The sequence below is a fragment of the Typopeltis vanoorti genome, chromosome 1 (assembly GCF_054136105.1).
Source record: "Typopeltis vanoorti isolate ZY-2024b chromosome 1, IOZ_Tvanoo_1.0, whole genome shotgun sequence".
In the NCBI taxonomy this organism is placed as follows: Eukaryota; Metazoa; Arthropoda; class Arachnida; order Uropygi; family Thelyphonidae; genus Typopeltis; species Typopeltis vanoorti.
Genome location: NC_143549.1, coordinates 150,309,287 through 150,325,842, shown reverse-complemented (window position 1 = coordinate 150,325,842; position 16,556 = coordinate 150,309,287). Strand labels below are relative to the sequence as shown.

At 37.7% G+C, this 16,556-nt stretch overlaps 1 protein-coding gene across 2 annotated transcripts in view; it reads left to right on the top strand.

Moving 5' to 3' along the window:
- Positions 1-16,556, top strand: part of LOC150110536 (uncharacterized protein ZK1073.1-like) — a 300,171-nt gene that overhangs the window by 151,183 nt on the left and 132,432 nt on the right. For both annotated transcript variants that reach the window (XM_090399645.1, XM_090399653.1), the window contains one exon: positions 464-581. In XM_090399645.1, coding sequence (XP_090255771.1) covers positions 464-581 — 118 coding nt within the window. The remainder of the gene's footprint in view (positions 1-463; positions 582-16,556) is intronic.

Here is a 16,556-nt window from a genome sequence, read left to right as displayed (position 1 = left end):
ATAGGGGTGTGAGGATTAGATTTTTTACATGGAGAATTGTCACTGAATGGAACACATTACCAGAATATGTTGTCAATGCGAGAAGTGTTAAGGATTTTAAGATTCAGTATAAATATGTTGTCAGTTGAATGAACCTCCCACGATGAGTCTACAGACTCCATGCAGGGTGCAATAATAATAATGATAATTATTATCATAGGTTAACCAGCAAAAATTATATGAATATTTAGTTAACGATTGATAATCTAGAAGACAGATAAGTAAAGCAAATAAATTAGAGCTTCGACAGATGAAAAACGTGAAGAATTCTGATATCTAATTAGTATAGAAATCTAAACTATGTTAAAGGGATACAAATTGTACCCCTTCCCTTGAAAAGTACATTCTTGGAAGTTATGCTAATAATTAATTTTATTTAAATTAATTTTTGTTTTCTATTTATCAAACTTTTTTTTTTTTTCAGATTCATCATTCCATGACTTCGTAGAGCATCCGTGTATGTCAGAAATAAAGCCTCGATCTGTATTTATCCATGTTGATGTTCCAGGACAGGAAGACAATGCATCTGACTTACCAGCTGAGTAAGTCAACATTCTAATAATTTAATAGCTTATCTTTCAGTAATTATATGTAATACTACAAATTCAAGTATAAATAAAAAAGGGGAACAATGTACTTGTAAATAGTAAATTGTATGCAAAGTTTTCTCTTTACTTTTACAAAACCAAATAATCATTAAATATTTTTTCAGAAATTTTATATGATATGCAAAACACGAATCTTCAAGGTATATATTCTACAGCAAATACTTGGATATGTATCACTCACTCCAACCTCTATCTCACAAGTGCAGTGTTTCAGCACTGTGTCTAATCCTGCTGTGGGCATGGATGTTTGTTTGTGATTGTCTAGTCTATCAAAATACTAGTGGTGGTGGGTGGTAGATAGCATTGGTTTAGTTGGGATTCATTGTAGTAGGTGGATTGAGTGGTGGAGATGGAGAGTTGTAGAGGAGGTGCTCTTCCTCATTGAGTCTTTGGACTCCCTGGAGGTGTCAATGTAATAATAATAATCTCAGTGGGCTGAATGAAAGCTACTGAAGATCCCAAATAATTGCAAGTAGTTCACCGAAACTAAGATTTAAATGTTGATTTTCACTCATAGTGGAATTCAGTGTGTGTGTGTGTGTGTGTGTGTGAGGGGGGAATGACAGTCTTTAGGTATAACATTTAAAAAGTTTCATAATGTAAAACTACTTAACATTTTTAACTCACAAATAATTATTTTATTGAATTGATGGCATTTTACTGGATTCAAACCAGCATCTTTGGGAAATGCCACCATCAAGTGACTAGTGAAAAAAAACTGAAAATTGTAATGGAAAAAAGGGAAAACTAAAATCATCCCGACTTTTACTCCAGTGGCTAAATATATAGGTATTAAAATTATTATTATTATTATGAAAATAATGGTTTCCCAAATTAATGCATATTTGTTGAGATTGCAGGAGTACTTCATTGCTGATGTGGACTCCAAACCAGATTTGTAATGCTTCATTATAGTATCATTGTTTTCTTCCATTTAATGATTGTATTTATTTAATCCTCTATGAAGGTATATCCAATGCAAACTGTGTTAGTGCTGGTTTACCATAATGCTAGTATTATTATTCAGGCCTCCATGGAGTCAAAAGACTCATCGTGGGAGGTCCTTCCTAAGAACATAGTCTGTCAAGACTCATCGAGGGGAGGTCCCCCCTAAGAAACAGTCTATCTTACCACTCTTTAAACTCATTGACCGTTCTCGCTCCCACCACTCCATCAGGCAATGCATTTCACGGCTCAACCACCCTCCATGCAAAGAAACCACTCCTTACCCTCTTGCTCACAGTTTCCTTTTGTAACTTCCAGGGATGGCCTCTTGTCATCACTCCTTCCCGCTGTTCAACCAAGCGAAAGAACTCCCCAGTGTCAACCCTGTAACCACCTCTCAACAGTTTAAAGTCTCAATCATAACACCTCTCCTTCTTCTATCCACCAAACTGCAGTCTACATTCCCTCAGCCGATCCTCATAACTATCCTTGTACAGTCCTGAAACCATCTTTGTCATCCGTCTTTGTATTCTTTCCACAGTTAATTTATCCCCTTCAAATCCTGGGGACCAAATCTGAGAACAATAGTCCAAGTGTGGTCTGATCAGAGACTTATACAACGGAATGATAACCCTCTTATCTCTGCAGGTCAGTGTCCTTCTCATAATTGCAGCAATCCTCTGTGTTACCTTCACCACCTTTGCAATATGTCCCCTAAACTTCAGGTTTCTATCAATCATCAACCCCAGATCTCTTGTCTCCCCTACTTCCTCCAGTATAACTCCCCCATAGAGTATGCAGCATCCTATCGATGTTTCCCAAACCTCAAAACCTTACATTTTGCTGCATTAAACTGACACCCCCATTCATTTGCCCATCTATCTAGCTTATTTAAATCCTCTTGAAGGGCTATCACATCTGCACTATTACTAATAATCCTTCCCAGCTTCGCATCATCCGCAAACAACTGAATATCCCCTTGCAATTCACTGGCAATGTCATTGATATAAAGGTTAAACAATATAGGTCCTAGTACTGAGCCCTGTGGGACCCCACTTGTAACCCTCTGCCTCCTTGAAACTGCTCCACCATACACAACTCTCTGATACCTATCAGACAGCCAATCCTGAATCCAGTTGACCAATCTGACATCCAGACCCATGTGCTGCAACTTAAATATCAGCTTATCATGTGGCACCCTGTCAAATGCCTTCTTAAGTCTAAGAAAATTGCAGTATATGCCTTTCCCTCATCTAATGTTCTTGTAACTTTATTATAAAAGGCTAGCATATTGCTAAAACAAGAGCGCCCTTTCACAAATCCATGTTGACTCTCACAGATAACATTACCCTCATCTGCCCAATGCTGTATACGGTCCCTCACTACTTTCTCCAAGATCTTAACAACTACTGATGACACACAGACTGGCCTATAATTAGACACTTCCAGTCTGTTACCACCCCTTATACAATGGCACTATCTTACCTTCCTTCCATTCCCTGGGCACCTTTGCTGAAGCCAGACTTTCATTGAAAAGCCAGGTTAAAGGCACTGTCAGTTCCCTAGCACATTCTCTCAAAACTCATGGTGAAATGCCATCCAGTCCCAAAGCGTTACTGACATCCAGAGTACTCAGTATCTGAAACGCACTCTCCTCCTGTACCTCTAAACCTCGAACCAGCCCTATCCCTCTAGCATTAAAACTGACTCCTCTAGGATGAAATACTCCAATAAAGTGTTCATTGAACAATTCCACTATGTCCTCTACATCAGTCACTCTATTCTCATTTTTATCCCACAATATCATTCTTCCACAGTCATTTCTCCTCCTACTGGCCACATAGCTAAAAAATTCCCTAGGATTTTCTTTGGATCTTAGGGCCAATCTCCTCTCATATTCCAGTGTTGCTTTCCTTACCACACTAGTTACTCTTCTGGCCTGTGTCTTATATTCTTCATGCATCTTTTCTTCACCTGTCTCCTTATATCTCTTCCATAGCCTCTTTTTCGCATGCAATTCCTGTTTAATATTGTTTGTCATATTTATGTCATGTATATTTCTTATTTTCTGTGAAATGGACATTTCTTCTTGTATATATTACTTCTTCATAGCATGCAAACTGCACTCACAGGTTTGCTCTTAGGAAACTAGATAAGAGTTGTTTGCTTTGAGAATTAAGTCGTGTAAAGATTACAAAGATTGTATTCATCAAGTGATTACCTGGCAACCACCCAGGTAATCACTTCATGGTCACTCTCACCAACTGGAGGATGATTTCACACCTCATTTATAATTACATCCTGTGATGAGATGATCAAATCCAAGATCCTCAATCCTCGTGTGCTCTGTTACATGCTGTCTGAAGTAGTTGTCCCTCAACAATTCAAGAAACTCATTTTGTTTCCTTCCAGTTGCTATCTTATCAACCCAGTCTATATTGCCTTAATTTATATTGTCCATAATTATCACCCTTTTTTTATTTGCATGGCTAATTTGATTATACATTTCATAGTCACTACCAATCCTTCAAAGTCTAACCCTGCATCCACGTAATGGAGGGTGGATGCAGCATAAAGGAGAGGATTGCTTCACGGTGGGGACTTTGTGTGCCTTGGGCTGATGTGGTAGCTGTGAAGACTTACAGAGAACCTTGAAAAATGGTTGACTAAAGGGGCTCTGGCGAAGATGTTAGCTGCAATGACATCTGCTGTTTCATCATTGGCAGAAGAATTCATATATGAATGGCAATGTGAAACAACTGGCAGGCAGAAGAATCTGAATACAGATCAACAGTTTGAGACTGACAGTTTGAGCCAAATTAGCTGGCTATTGCAGACGCAGAAGAGAATGGAGCCTCGCCACGTTACTATCCTATAGTTGACCATGAAGAAACGGAAATATCATATAAGCTATGCTTTGGAAGTTGAAACCTCTGCAAAGTCCCAAGCTGAAAATAGTTGCAGGGAAGAAGATACTGAAACAATGAGTAAAATGAGCATTGCAAATGCACTCCATGATGATGTCGACTTAAATCCGACCTTCCTTTCGGAACTTATGAATGAAAGACGAAAAAAGAAAAGTGCACAACAGTATAGAATACTCAGTAAAATTATAAAAAATGAATGCAGGAAGGCTAAAGACAAGTGGCTAAATGAAAAATGTAAAGAAGTAGAGGAATTGGACAACAAACACATGCAAGAAAGAAATGCATAAATCAATCCATGCTCTGACAAATAAAAGGAAAAATTTTAACCACAATATTTGTATAAAAGATCAAAATGGAAAAATGCTACTTGAGACACAAGATATCATAAAAAGATGGAAAGAATATGGAAAAGAACTGTTTGACTCACTGATTGCACAGATGCACCAGTTATACAAAATATGGATGGTGAACCAGTTGCATATGAAGAAATAGAATACGCTCTAAGTCAAAAGAAAACAGGTAAAACACCAGGCCCTGATTAGATACCTGTCGAATTGTTAAAGAAATTAAATGAAAACATAATTAATGACCTAAAAGTTATTTTTAATAACATCTATGATACAGGATACATCCCTGATTTCTAAGGATATCCATCTTTGTCACTATTCCCAAAATTCCAAGAACTTTTGAATGATCAGAATATAGACTAATAAGTTTAACAAGCCATGTTACAAAACTGAGAATAATCCTAAAAAGAATAAAATTCTTTCTTTGCCAATAGAAATATAAGACACTCAGTCAAGGCTGGCCTTCTCTATAATTTTCCCCAAAATATTTTAGGGCTTTTGGGGCCCTAAAATAATTTTCAAAGGTAAAAATTAAAGGATTCGAAATAAATGTATTGTAAAACCTCTTTCCTACAAATGATTTTGGCACAGGAAAACAAAAAAAAACACATTGGAAATATAATACATTTCCACAAATGTGTTCAGACTGTGCCCACTCGATCGTAGGGCCCAGGTGCATTGCGCCCACCGGCACCCCAGAGATGGCCAGCCCTGCACTCAGTCAGGTTTTCAAAAAAGCAAAGGTATTGAAAAAATTTGAAAACAATATATGAAAGAAGCCTCGATAACCAGAAAAGCACATCTTTGTTTTATTGATTACACCAAATAGATCACAAGAAATTAATACATATCCTACAGAATAATGGGTTAAAAGGAAAAGATCTATGTATAATTACAAATATATACTATAATCAAATGGCATCAATAAGATATAAAAATGCATATTCTGACAACTTTGAAATCAAAAAGGGGGTAAGACAAGGATGTGTCTTATCACCCTTACTGTATAATATATATATAGTGAGCAAGTTTTTAAAGATATTGCAGAATTGTGGGTGTAAAAGTCGGGGGTAGGAAATTCAACTTCAGGTATGCAGATGACACAGTCCTTATAGCTGAATCTGAAGATGATCTTCAAACTTAGTCGCAGAAATTTACAACAGAAGCTTAGACATGGGATTAATTATTAACCTAAAGAAAATAAATGACTATTCAATTATTTAAGGAATTCACAACGTATACTGGTATATTAATTAAAAGAAACTTTGATAAATACTTCCTATATTTTGGAAAGATGGGAACATACAAATATGGCACGTGCACGCAGGCACTACAAAAAGCAAATGAGGCAGAAAATAAGAAACTATTGTTGTTCCTAAAGTCCTAATGTTACCCTCTAGTGGGCTATATTTTGGGTTGTCTTGGCTGTTGGGCTGATGTTCTCATGATGTAAAGCTCCCAAATTTGGGGCAGTCTCATGCACCCAAATTTTGGGAGATTTGGTTTAGAGCTGAGGCTGATTCCATGAATAATCTTTTGTACTTAAACTTGCTGCAGTGTATTACTTTGGATTTCTTTCAATGTAAGAAAGATTCATAGAATCTTTCTTAAATTCATAGAATCAGCCTCAGCTCTAAAAAAACATTCCAAACCTCAACAAATTTGGGCGCATGAGACTGCTCCAAATTTGGGAGACTTACATCATGAGAACATCAGCCCCAACGGCCAAAACATCCCAATATAGCCAACCCAACCATTAGGACTTTAGGAACAGCAATAGTTTCTTATTTTCTGCCTCATTTGCTTTTTGGAGTGCCTGCGTGCACGTGCCATATTTGTATGTTCCCATGAAGATGGCAATGTGACATTGCCAAAATATAGGAAGTATTTATCGAAGTTTCTTTTAATTAATATACCAGTATATATTGTAAATTCCTTAAATAATTTAATAGTCATGTGTTGCCAACATATAAGTCTTTCTACAAGAATAAAGAAAATAAAGTGCATGATTATATCAAAAGAACTAGTAAATAAGAATTAAACATGACTGTTAACCAAAAGAAAATCGAACAAGTTCAGTCTTTTATATACAGGGTGTTCGGGATAAATTTGACATATAATTAATTATATTTTTCCGTAAGTTACATGTATTAACACACACTTCTCTTCATTTAAAAGTTTGGACCCTTCTTCATTCATATACAAGATGTCAGAAAGGATGGATAGCTGGAACCCACCTGAATCATGGAAGAGAATAACTTGTATCATGATGATTCGTGCCCGCCATCAAAATAAGGATATTACGACTGCTGCCCAATGCTCCCTGAATACAGTAAAAACAATCAGGCATGAACTAGAGACTTGCAATGGTGACTACGAGGATGTAGCAAGAAGAAAGATCCCTAGCAGACGATCTGATTGCGTTCGTACAGCAGAATTCCTCGCAAATCTGCAGGAACAGGTGTTGAAGAACCCTGGCATTGGAATTCGGGCTTTGTTCGTGGAGTTGCTAACTGTAGTCAAACCCTGGATAACAAGGGTAGCCAATGGTAGGCCGTATGTATGGCAGCAGGATTCGGCCCCTTGCCACACCTCTGGGAAAAGTCAAAAATGGTTGTCTGAAAATTTCTACGACTTCACCAGTCCAAATGTTTGGCCTCCAAACTCCCCAGACCTTAACCCCATGGATTATTTTGTATGGGGCGCAGTTGAAAAAGACACCAATCGCACTTCCAGTAATACAAAAGCCCAGTTAATGGATAAAATTAAAACAGTTTTTGCGGCCCTTCCCAGGGAGACTGTAGCATCAGCTTGTTCGAGGTTCCGAAGCAGAATTGAAGCTGTGATCGATGCTAATGGTGGTTATTTTGAGTAAATCTTGTTGATAGTATTGTAATTAACTCTGCCTGTAATGTTTTTTTGTCAATTCATTAAATTTAATAGATACAAAGAAGATTTTCTTTTTCCTTACGAAACTGTCAAATTTATCCCGAACACCCTGTATTTGGGACAAATGTTTACAGATGGAGGAAATTCCCTTAAAGAAATAAAAAGAAGAATAGAGATAGCAAGAAAAGCCTTTATTGATATGAAAACTATTGACATCCAGATATATTAACATAGACACAAGAAAAAGATTAATAAAATGCTATATCTGGTCAAGCCTTCTCTACAACAGTGGCACTTGGACTGTAAATAAAGAAGCAGAGAAAAAATTAGAAGCTTTCGAAATGTGGACCATCAGAAGAATATTGAAAATATCATGGACAGAGAAAATGAAAAATGAAGATATTTTAACACGTTCATTCCCAAACACGCGATATCGCGCGATGCGAGCCCTCACCAAACGGCCGACCACGCGTTATCGCGTGGCCGCCGCTAGCTAAATAAAGAAGTAAAAAAAAAATTGCCCACCGCACAAAATTCCAATTTTCAGCTTGGCAATGAAAGTGTTAAAGAAAGCAAAAATGGAAAGAACATTAATGAAAATAATTAAAGAACAAAAACTTAAATATTTTGGACATCTAACTAGACAAGAAGGCATTCAGAAATTAATATTAGAAGGGAAACTGGGTGGAAAAAGATGAAGAGGTAGACCCAGGAGAATGTGGTTTGAAGACCTTAAGGACTGGACTGGCTTGAATTATTAGAAATATTCCAGAGCAGCAAATTAAAGAAAAATGTTCTGTGACATGGTTGCCAACCTCCTTCTAGGGGATGACACTTGAAGAAGTCACTACCAACCATATTACCAGGTCTATAACAACGTCCAACCAAGTATTTCATTCTATTCACCTCTATCTCACACCATACTGCCTCAAAACCACTAGCACTATTTCCCTCTTGCATCTCTACTTAGTATGGACATAACTCTTTCTCTATCATCAATAGCACTTCCCTTCCCTTTTTACTCTTTCTATCCTCACAAAACTCATCATAGCTTTCCATTTCTATTTCTGTCAGGATGTCATCCTCATCAGCCATGTCTCACTTATTCCAATTATTTTTGGGTGAATAGACTCAATTAATGCACCCATTTCATTTGCCTTGTTTCTTACACTTCTCGCATTTGTATACATACACAGCAGCTTATTCCTGGATCTATTGCTAGTTTCACTGATATCACTTATTTGATGCGACTTCTCCATGCTTAACTCGAGCCATTTCTTTTTCTTTTTATTCATCTTAGAATCTTCTTCAAATCCAACTGTTTTCTCTTAATCCCAGGTCATCCCCTTTTCTTTTTGTCTACACATGAATTCACATTCTCTTGGAGCATCTACCTTTCTCACGCTGTTCCCTTATCCACCCTGAGCCTCCCCATTTCCCTGTTTGTCTTGCACACTTGTTTTGTTCTCTCATTCTTTTATACTCGTGCTACCCACTTCTTCATTCATAACCACCACTTCAATCTTTCTTTTCTTAGTCTTCCACTTCTTCACATCACTTCTTACTTGATCAGATTCATTCTCTGCACTCATTTCTCTACCTTCCAGCAGCAGACTCTCCAAACAACCAAAATCATTAAAATGCAGTCCATTACTCTCATACAGTTCAATTCATTCATTCTTCAACACGTTAACAAACTACATTCCCTTCTCCTCGCACATTTCTGCTACCATATCAATCACAATCTTCCCTCTTTGCCTCATTTCATCACTGTCATATCTGGGCAACACACTGACTAACTTTCCTATTACACTGTTATCTTTTATCTGTCTCCACAACCTCCTGATATCCAGTCTGATGTGTTCTTTGTTTGCAGTCAAGTCATTTGTACCTATTACAACTATCAACTCTTTTGCTCGCTTACCTCTCATATCCAATGCCTCATTCATTCTACTCATTCTGTCTGCAGTAAACTAAACTTTGTGCATCCTCTCGTCCAGCACACCTTTAATAATTGAATCATCATACAATGCCACTCGCAGGTCTTTTGTTACCTCTTTTATACCAATATTATTCGTTTTCATCATTTTCACTCTTCCATACGTATCTCGAATCTCTTAACTTTGTTCTGCATCCATTTCATCTCCTACCTCATCTTAATCAACTCAACTTTGAATCTTGCATCACATTTTCACTCTCATTCATTCTTTCAAAACCTTCGAAACACATAAAAAACATTCATACAATACTTATCATAACTCTCCTTAAATTCATTCACTGTCAGGCACTCACAACTGCTTCTGGTATTCTATTTGAGTCATTCATCACTCTCCCAAAAAATCTAGTTTGCACAACCTTACTCACCAGAACATTACACAATTTCCAAGTGAACTCTGGTTCTCTCCTACTTGTCATGTATTGAAAAAGTTCTTATGTGTCAATCTTTTAATGAATCTCTTTAGTAATTTATAAGTTTCTATTGTGTCCCAACTAAACTTTGCAATCCATTCATCTTCAATCTATCTTCATAGGAAGCATTCCACAGATATCTCACCAGCTTGGTCATTAAGAAACCCAGATGACCAACTCTATGCACAGTGGTCTCCTCCAGTTTCCTCCCAAGCCTGTAAACACACAAATAACTACTGATCAATATCCATTTGCTGTACAGCTCTAAGCATTACAAACTAAATGCTCATCCTCCTGTTTCATTTCTATGCTTTATAAGTCTTTTTCACACAGTTCCCTTTAAGAACAGTCTCCTAGTATTTAGACCTATGTGCTGGTGTTTAAACTCATAAGTTTTTAATGGAAAGAATAAAGCACATAGGAGGTTCATTAGAGCATATATTTCATCTCTCTGTCACACAGACATCGTCAAGTATACAATCTCAAAATTGTATTAGCACACAGAAAAGACCCCAGAACAATAAATGCAAGAAAATAGACTAAAAGCCTAACGTCCTATTAGGGACACCCTCAATAGCATTAGCTGTTGAACTGGAGGCCTAAGGATTAAAGTTTCCCAAATCTTAAGAAGTTTAATCCATTCATATTAAGATTTAGCTGGTTTAACAAATCTGCTGCTGATTCTAAGAACAGTTTTTCAAGTTTTTATTTATTGCAGTGAAACATAGTAGTTTTTTTTTTTTTTTTTCTATTTGATTCTGTGCATGTTATCCAAAGCATGGTCAGTTAGACCAGACGGACCACAGTTATGGAATTTTTAATATAAGATGAATAGTAAGTGGGGTTAAAGATTTAACTAATTGTTTGGCTAACTTAAAAGAGGATGAGTCAATAACATCCACTAGAGAGAGAGAGAGAGGAAAGAGCTCTCTAGCTCCCCCTCTAGTGAATTTCTTTATGGAACATTTTGAGAAACATGCCCTTGATACTGCCATTCTCAAAACTTCTATTTCGCCAAGATATATTGATATATTTTCTCTATTTGACCACATGGCTCAGACACATTAGATTCTTTCCTCCTCCAGTGTCAGCACCTCAGAGTCCAGTTCACCTTAGAAAAATAAAATAATAATAGTCTGCCTTTTCTAGATACTCTAATCATGCATCTTCCTACTGGTACCTTTTCTTTCTTGGAAAATCTGCCCACACAAACAGATATTATACATAAACTTTCACATCATTTCCCCCCCCGTGAACAGTATGATGTTAACCAAACCTTTATCAAACAAGCCTCCAACCTCTGTTTACCACAAGTTTTCCTCACAGCCGAACTCTCTTTTATTCACCTGACCTTTCTAGCCAATGGTTACAATGCTAAGAAGATTAACAAATTGTTTTTTCCTGCCTTCTCTTCACATCCTTCTCATCAAACAGACTACAGTAATGCTACTACAATTTTCTGTATCCAAGGCACCTCAGGCACCTTATCTGCTGTATTAAGGATCCATTAAACTTTCTCTTTTCACCTTTATTATTACACCTTTCTCTGTTCCAAGTGTTTACAAGATTTCTTGTTCTTACAAATTATCTTTTTTTTTTTTATGTTAAGCCCATACGCAAGAGGTTGATTAATCAACCTATAGTACATTAGTACCATATATGGATAGTGGGTTGGGAAAGGAGAAACCTATTTACATTTGATTTAAAAGCCTGTATATTGTATTCCTTGAGAAACACATAAGGGAGAAGATTGTTCCACAATACAACAGTAACAGGGATGAAGGAGAAAGAAAAGAAACTTTTTCTGTGAGTTTCAAGGTGTACTCTGAAAAGCTGTTGGGCAGCAGCTGCACATGTTGCAACAGACTTAGTACTGAGTGGGGGAATTATTGATTCAATTTCATATGAATATTTGCCATCTTTTTATCATGAATATTTATAGAATACATATATTGCAAAAAACCAAACACCTGTGCAAAGGGGGGAAGAGTGAATTTGTAAGAGATAGGTTATTAATAAATGTAATTGCTCACCTCTGTATTGAGTAAAGCATTTCAAAGGAGCTCTTAGAGCCCCACTCCAAATGTGAGAGCAGTATTCAATAGCTGGATGATGTATAAGGTTAACAGTTGTTCAGAGGTGAAATAACATCTAGAACAAAAGAGAAATCCTGATTTTTTTAGAAGCTGAGGAGGCAATGGTTGTGATGTGTTTATGCTAGGAGAGGCTTGATTAGGGAGATTCAGAGAAGAGAAATCTCATCTTGTGTAGAAATTTGAATGTTGTTAAAAGTAATACTGGAAGAAAATGGTCAGTTATAGTCAAACTGTGAGATCTACCATCTGCCTAGAACACAAGAAATACATCTGCCACCATAATGATGATCAGTCTAGTCAAGCTGACACGCCTGACTTTTGGATACCTTGCACAAAATCAAATGGAGAAAATATATAAAAAAATTTGTTGCATCATGCATCATCAACAATATAAATTTGAAAAATGTTTCTTAGAATCAGCAGCAGATTTGTTAAACCAGCCTAATCTTAATAAATATAGCTGGGCAAGAGCGTGGTTAGCAGGGGTGTTAGAGCTGGGTTCTTTACTTTTAGAGTGGTAAATGAGTGGAATAAGCTGCCAGAGTCTGTTGTGGGTGCTATGACAGTGAGCGAGTTCAAGGCAAGGTATGATAGATACTGTGAGAATGTTGAACAGCTGCGTGAACATGATGTTTAGGGCCTCCCTCGATGAGTCTAAGAACTCCTGGAGTAGCCCGTGGTAATAATAATAATATAGATGTGTTAAACTTCCCAAGATTTGAAAAACTTTAATCCTTAGGCTTCCCACTCAACAGCTAAGGCCAGCCAATAGCACCCATAGAGGATGTCTCATAACACTAGATTTTTAGCCTATTTTCTTCCACTTATTGTTTTGCATTCTTTTGTGCGTGCTTATACAATTTTGAGATTTTATCACTGACGATATCTCTGTAACAGAGGCGAATTATAGGATCTGAGAAACGTATATTTTATTGTTTCTCTGTTCTGTATTCTTTCCATTAAGCTCAATGAGTGAGGTTATGGCCTCCAGTTTCTAAAAAAAAAAAAAAAAAAAAAACTTGCCTACACATGGCACCGTGCTATAAATTTTGTAGCTATCTTGGATTAGAGAAAGTTGTTTGCTCACACTTGGATAAGGGATTAAACCAAGTATATAATTTGTAGCTATCTTGTTCTTATGTGTGGTATTGTTATATATGTTGAAAAAGTAGAAATGCATGTATGATAAGATTAAGCTGGCAACCTTGAAGAAGAAGCTGGCCTGATTTGCCGTGTGGTTAGTGTATCTGCTCTCCAGCCAAAAGGCTGCAGGTTCAAATCTCGCTGTGGGCATGGATGTTTGTGATTCTCTGTGAAAATACTAGTGGTGGAAGATGGCATTGGTGTAGATGACAAAGGTAGTTGCAGTTGGTGAAGTGGTGGAGACAGAGAACTGTAGAGTAGGTGCCCTCCCTTGGTGAGTCTTTGAACTCACTGGAGGTGCTATGTAATAATAATAATAATAATTAAGTATTTTGTAAAGAAGCAGTATAACACTAGCAGCAGTAATCAGCTATATGAGAAATGAAATGAACAGGCTAAGAAGGTAACTTGGTGGTTAGCAGGAAAAGAAATGTAGAAAGTGTGAGCATGGAGCAGGTTCTATGCATGTATTCATAGAACCATGATCATTGCCTAAGTAGCATTCATCTTTCTGCTTAACTCATTTCACACTATAGCTCCTAAGATTTTCATAACCAAGCCTTGTAGCTCTACATATCCTTTCCTGAAAGAAATCTTCATATGGTCATCTACTACCCAAATGATCAACTCATATATCACTCTCACCAGTGGAAGAAATGACAGTTCCTTCAGAATCGCAAAATGATCAATCTATGACTGTTGAAAGTTTATTTTCCACTTGGTTAGAGTATAATAAATTTAGTTTAATCCTTTATCCAAGTGTGAGCAAACAAAGTTTGCGCCTGAAAGTATCTTCAGGACTGTGGACTTTTGGGTATTGGCCCTTCCCTTAATGCATAACAATAGACATATCCGCAAGGAGATGTGTTTTGCATTATAGGAGATACTAGGATAGGAGTGTTGGTAGCTTGCTCCACCTTTGCAACGAGTTGCCCTGGTGTGTACCACCTTAACCCAGTCCTGAAGATACTTTCAGGCGCAAACTTTGTTTGCTCACACTTGGATAAAGGATTAAACTAAATTTATTATTACAATCTATGACTGTTGATCCTTGCACACCCTTAGTCACATATTGCCTAAGATGGATGGCCTCAAAATCTAAAAATTCATTTTCCTTATTCCTAAATGCTATCTCTTCATTCCAATCTATATTACCATAATTAAAATCACCAGATAATCACATTTTCCTTGTTCACTAACCCAAGTTGCCATACATTTGCTCAATATTGCCCTCCGTACTCCCTGGCCTATAGCAATATCTAACTAAATATCTCATTCTGTCAACCTCTACCTCATATCACACTGCCTCAAAACCACTACCATTATTTTCCCCTTGCATCTCTATACTGTGAAAATATAATTCCCCTATCACCAGTTTTAAGGAAATGTTCTAGAGAATTGATGACAGCCTTGACATTAATTGTTTAACAAGAGCCTTGCGAAGAAGGGGGAAGGAGTGTAAAATTGTTCCCTTTCACATTGTTCCCTTTCACAAAGAAGAGTAATGACACTGAGAAATTCTAGGTCAGTCTGTGTATTTGGAATTGTAATTAACATATATTAGGAGTTGGCAAGGGAGATCAGAAACCAGGTTCATATTATCAGTATTAACTAAATATCATTATTAGTAGAGGAGAGGGATTGAGAGAGAGTTCTGGGAATGGTAGAAGAAGAGAGAATAGGAACAGTATAAGAGAGGGAATGAGAGGGAGTTATGGGAGTGATAGAAGAGGAGAGAATGGGAACAGTAAGAGAGGGAATGAGAGAGAGTTGTATGAATGATAGAAGAGGTGAGAATAGGATAAGTGGAAGAGAGGGAATGAGTGTCAGATATAGGAATGATAGAAGAGGAAAGAATGGAAACAGCAAGAGAGAGGGAATGAGAGGAATCCAAGGGAGCACAGGGACTAGAGATAGAGTGATGTCAGGAAGGCAGGTAAGTAGGGGGAGCACAGAGAAAAACTGTTACAAGAGAGAGAGTGAGGGATGCATGTGAGCAATCGAGGAATACAGTGGTAAGAGGTGTAATGTATGGGGACTCAATGATCCATGGTGTTCAAGACAGGATGCGTGAGGAGTGTTTGCCAGGTGGAATGATAGAAAGTGTGGCTATGGCAATTAAGAGAGGTGAAAGGGTGGATGAGATGATTGTGATGGTGGGAACAAATGACTTGAGTGGTGGTGTAAATAGGGCAGTGAGAGATATGAGATTCTTGCTTCAGGCTGTATGAAAGAAGACCCAGAGAGGAAAGATAGTGTGTGTGTGTGTGTGTGTGTGTGTGTGTGTGTGTGTGTGTGTGTGTGTGTGTGTGTGTGTTGCCTAGGTATGATAATGTCGAGCTGAGCAGAAGAGCGGTGATATTGAATGGCATAATAGCGAGAATGTGTCAGAAGAGAGTATTCGAATATGTGGATGCTTGGAGTGCGTTTGAGAGCAGAGAGGAATTGTATGTGAGAGACCGCTTGCATTTGAATGAAGAAGGACGTAGGCATCTGGAGAGATTACTGTTCTGAACGAGTCAGTGTGTCCCAGTGTGGATGGTAGCAGGGGTGGCCTCTTGTGGGAATGGGTACTTGGGAGAAGGGGGACGACATCAGGTAATTCTGAGCCCAGTGGAGTCTAGAAGGAATAATGCTGGGTATAGAAACAATGGCATTTTTATGCTTTATACCAATGCCAGGAGTATTCAGAATAAGGGAGAGGAATTGGTGGCACCGATAGCATCAGCCTGTCCAAAGATTACTGGGATCACAGAGACGTGGTTGACAGAAGAGGATATAATAACAGGAATAGAAATTGTTGGGCACAGCATTTTTCGGCAGGATAGGAAGGGAAACCATGGTGGTGGAGTATTGCTTATGATAAGTGACGACCTATGTCCTCTAAGAGTGGAGGCTTTGGAAGGCTGTGACACTAATGATTTTGAAAGCATATGGTGTGAAGTGGAGAGGGGCAAGACAGGATATTTAGTGGGGTGTTGCTACAGACCAAGGAGCACAGAGTGTGGGGACTAGGAGATGTTGAGACAGCTGAGTGTGGCAAGTGCAAGAAGAATGATTGTTATGGGAGATTTTAACTACAGTAGTATAGATTGGGGAAAGCAAGATGCAGGAAGCAATAAGGGAATGGAATTTCTAGAATTCTTGAGGGAC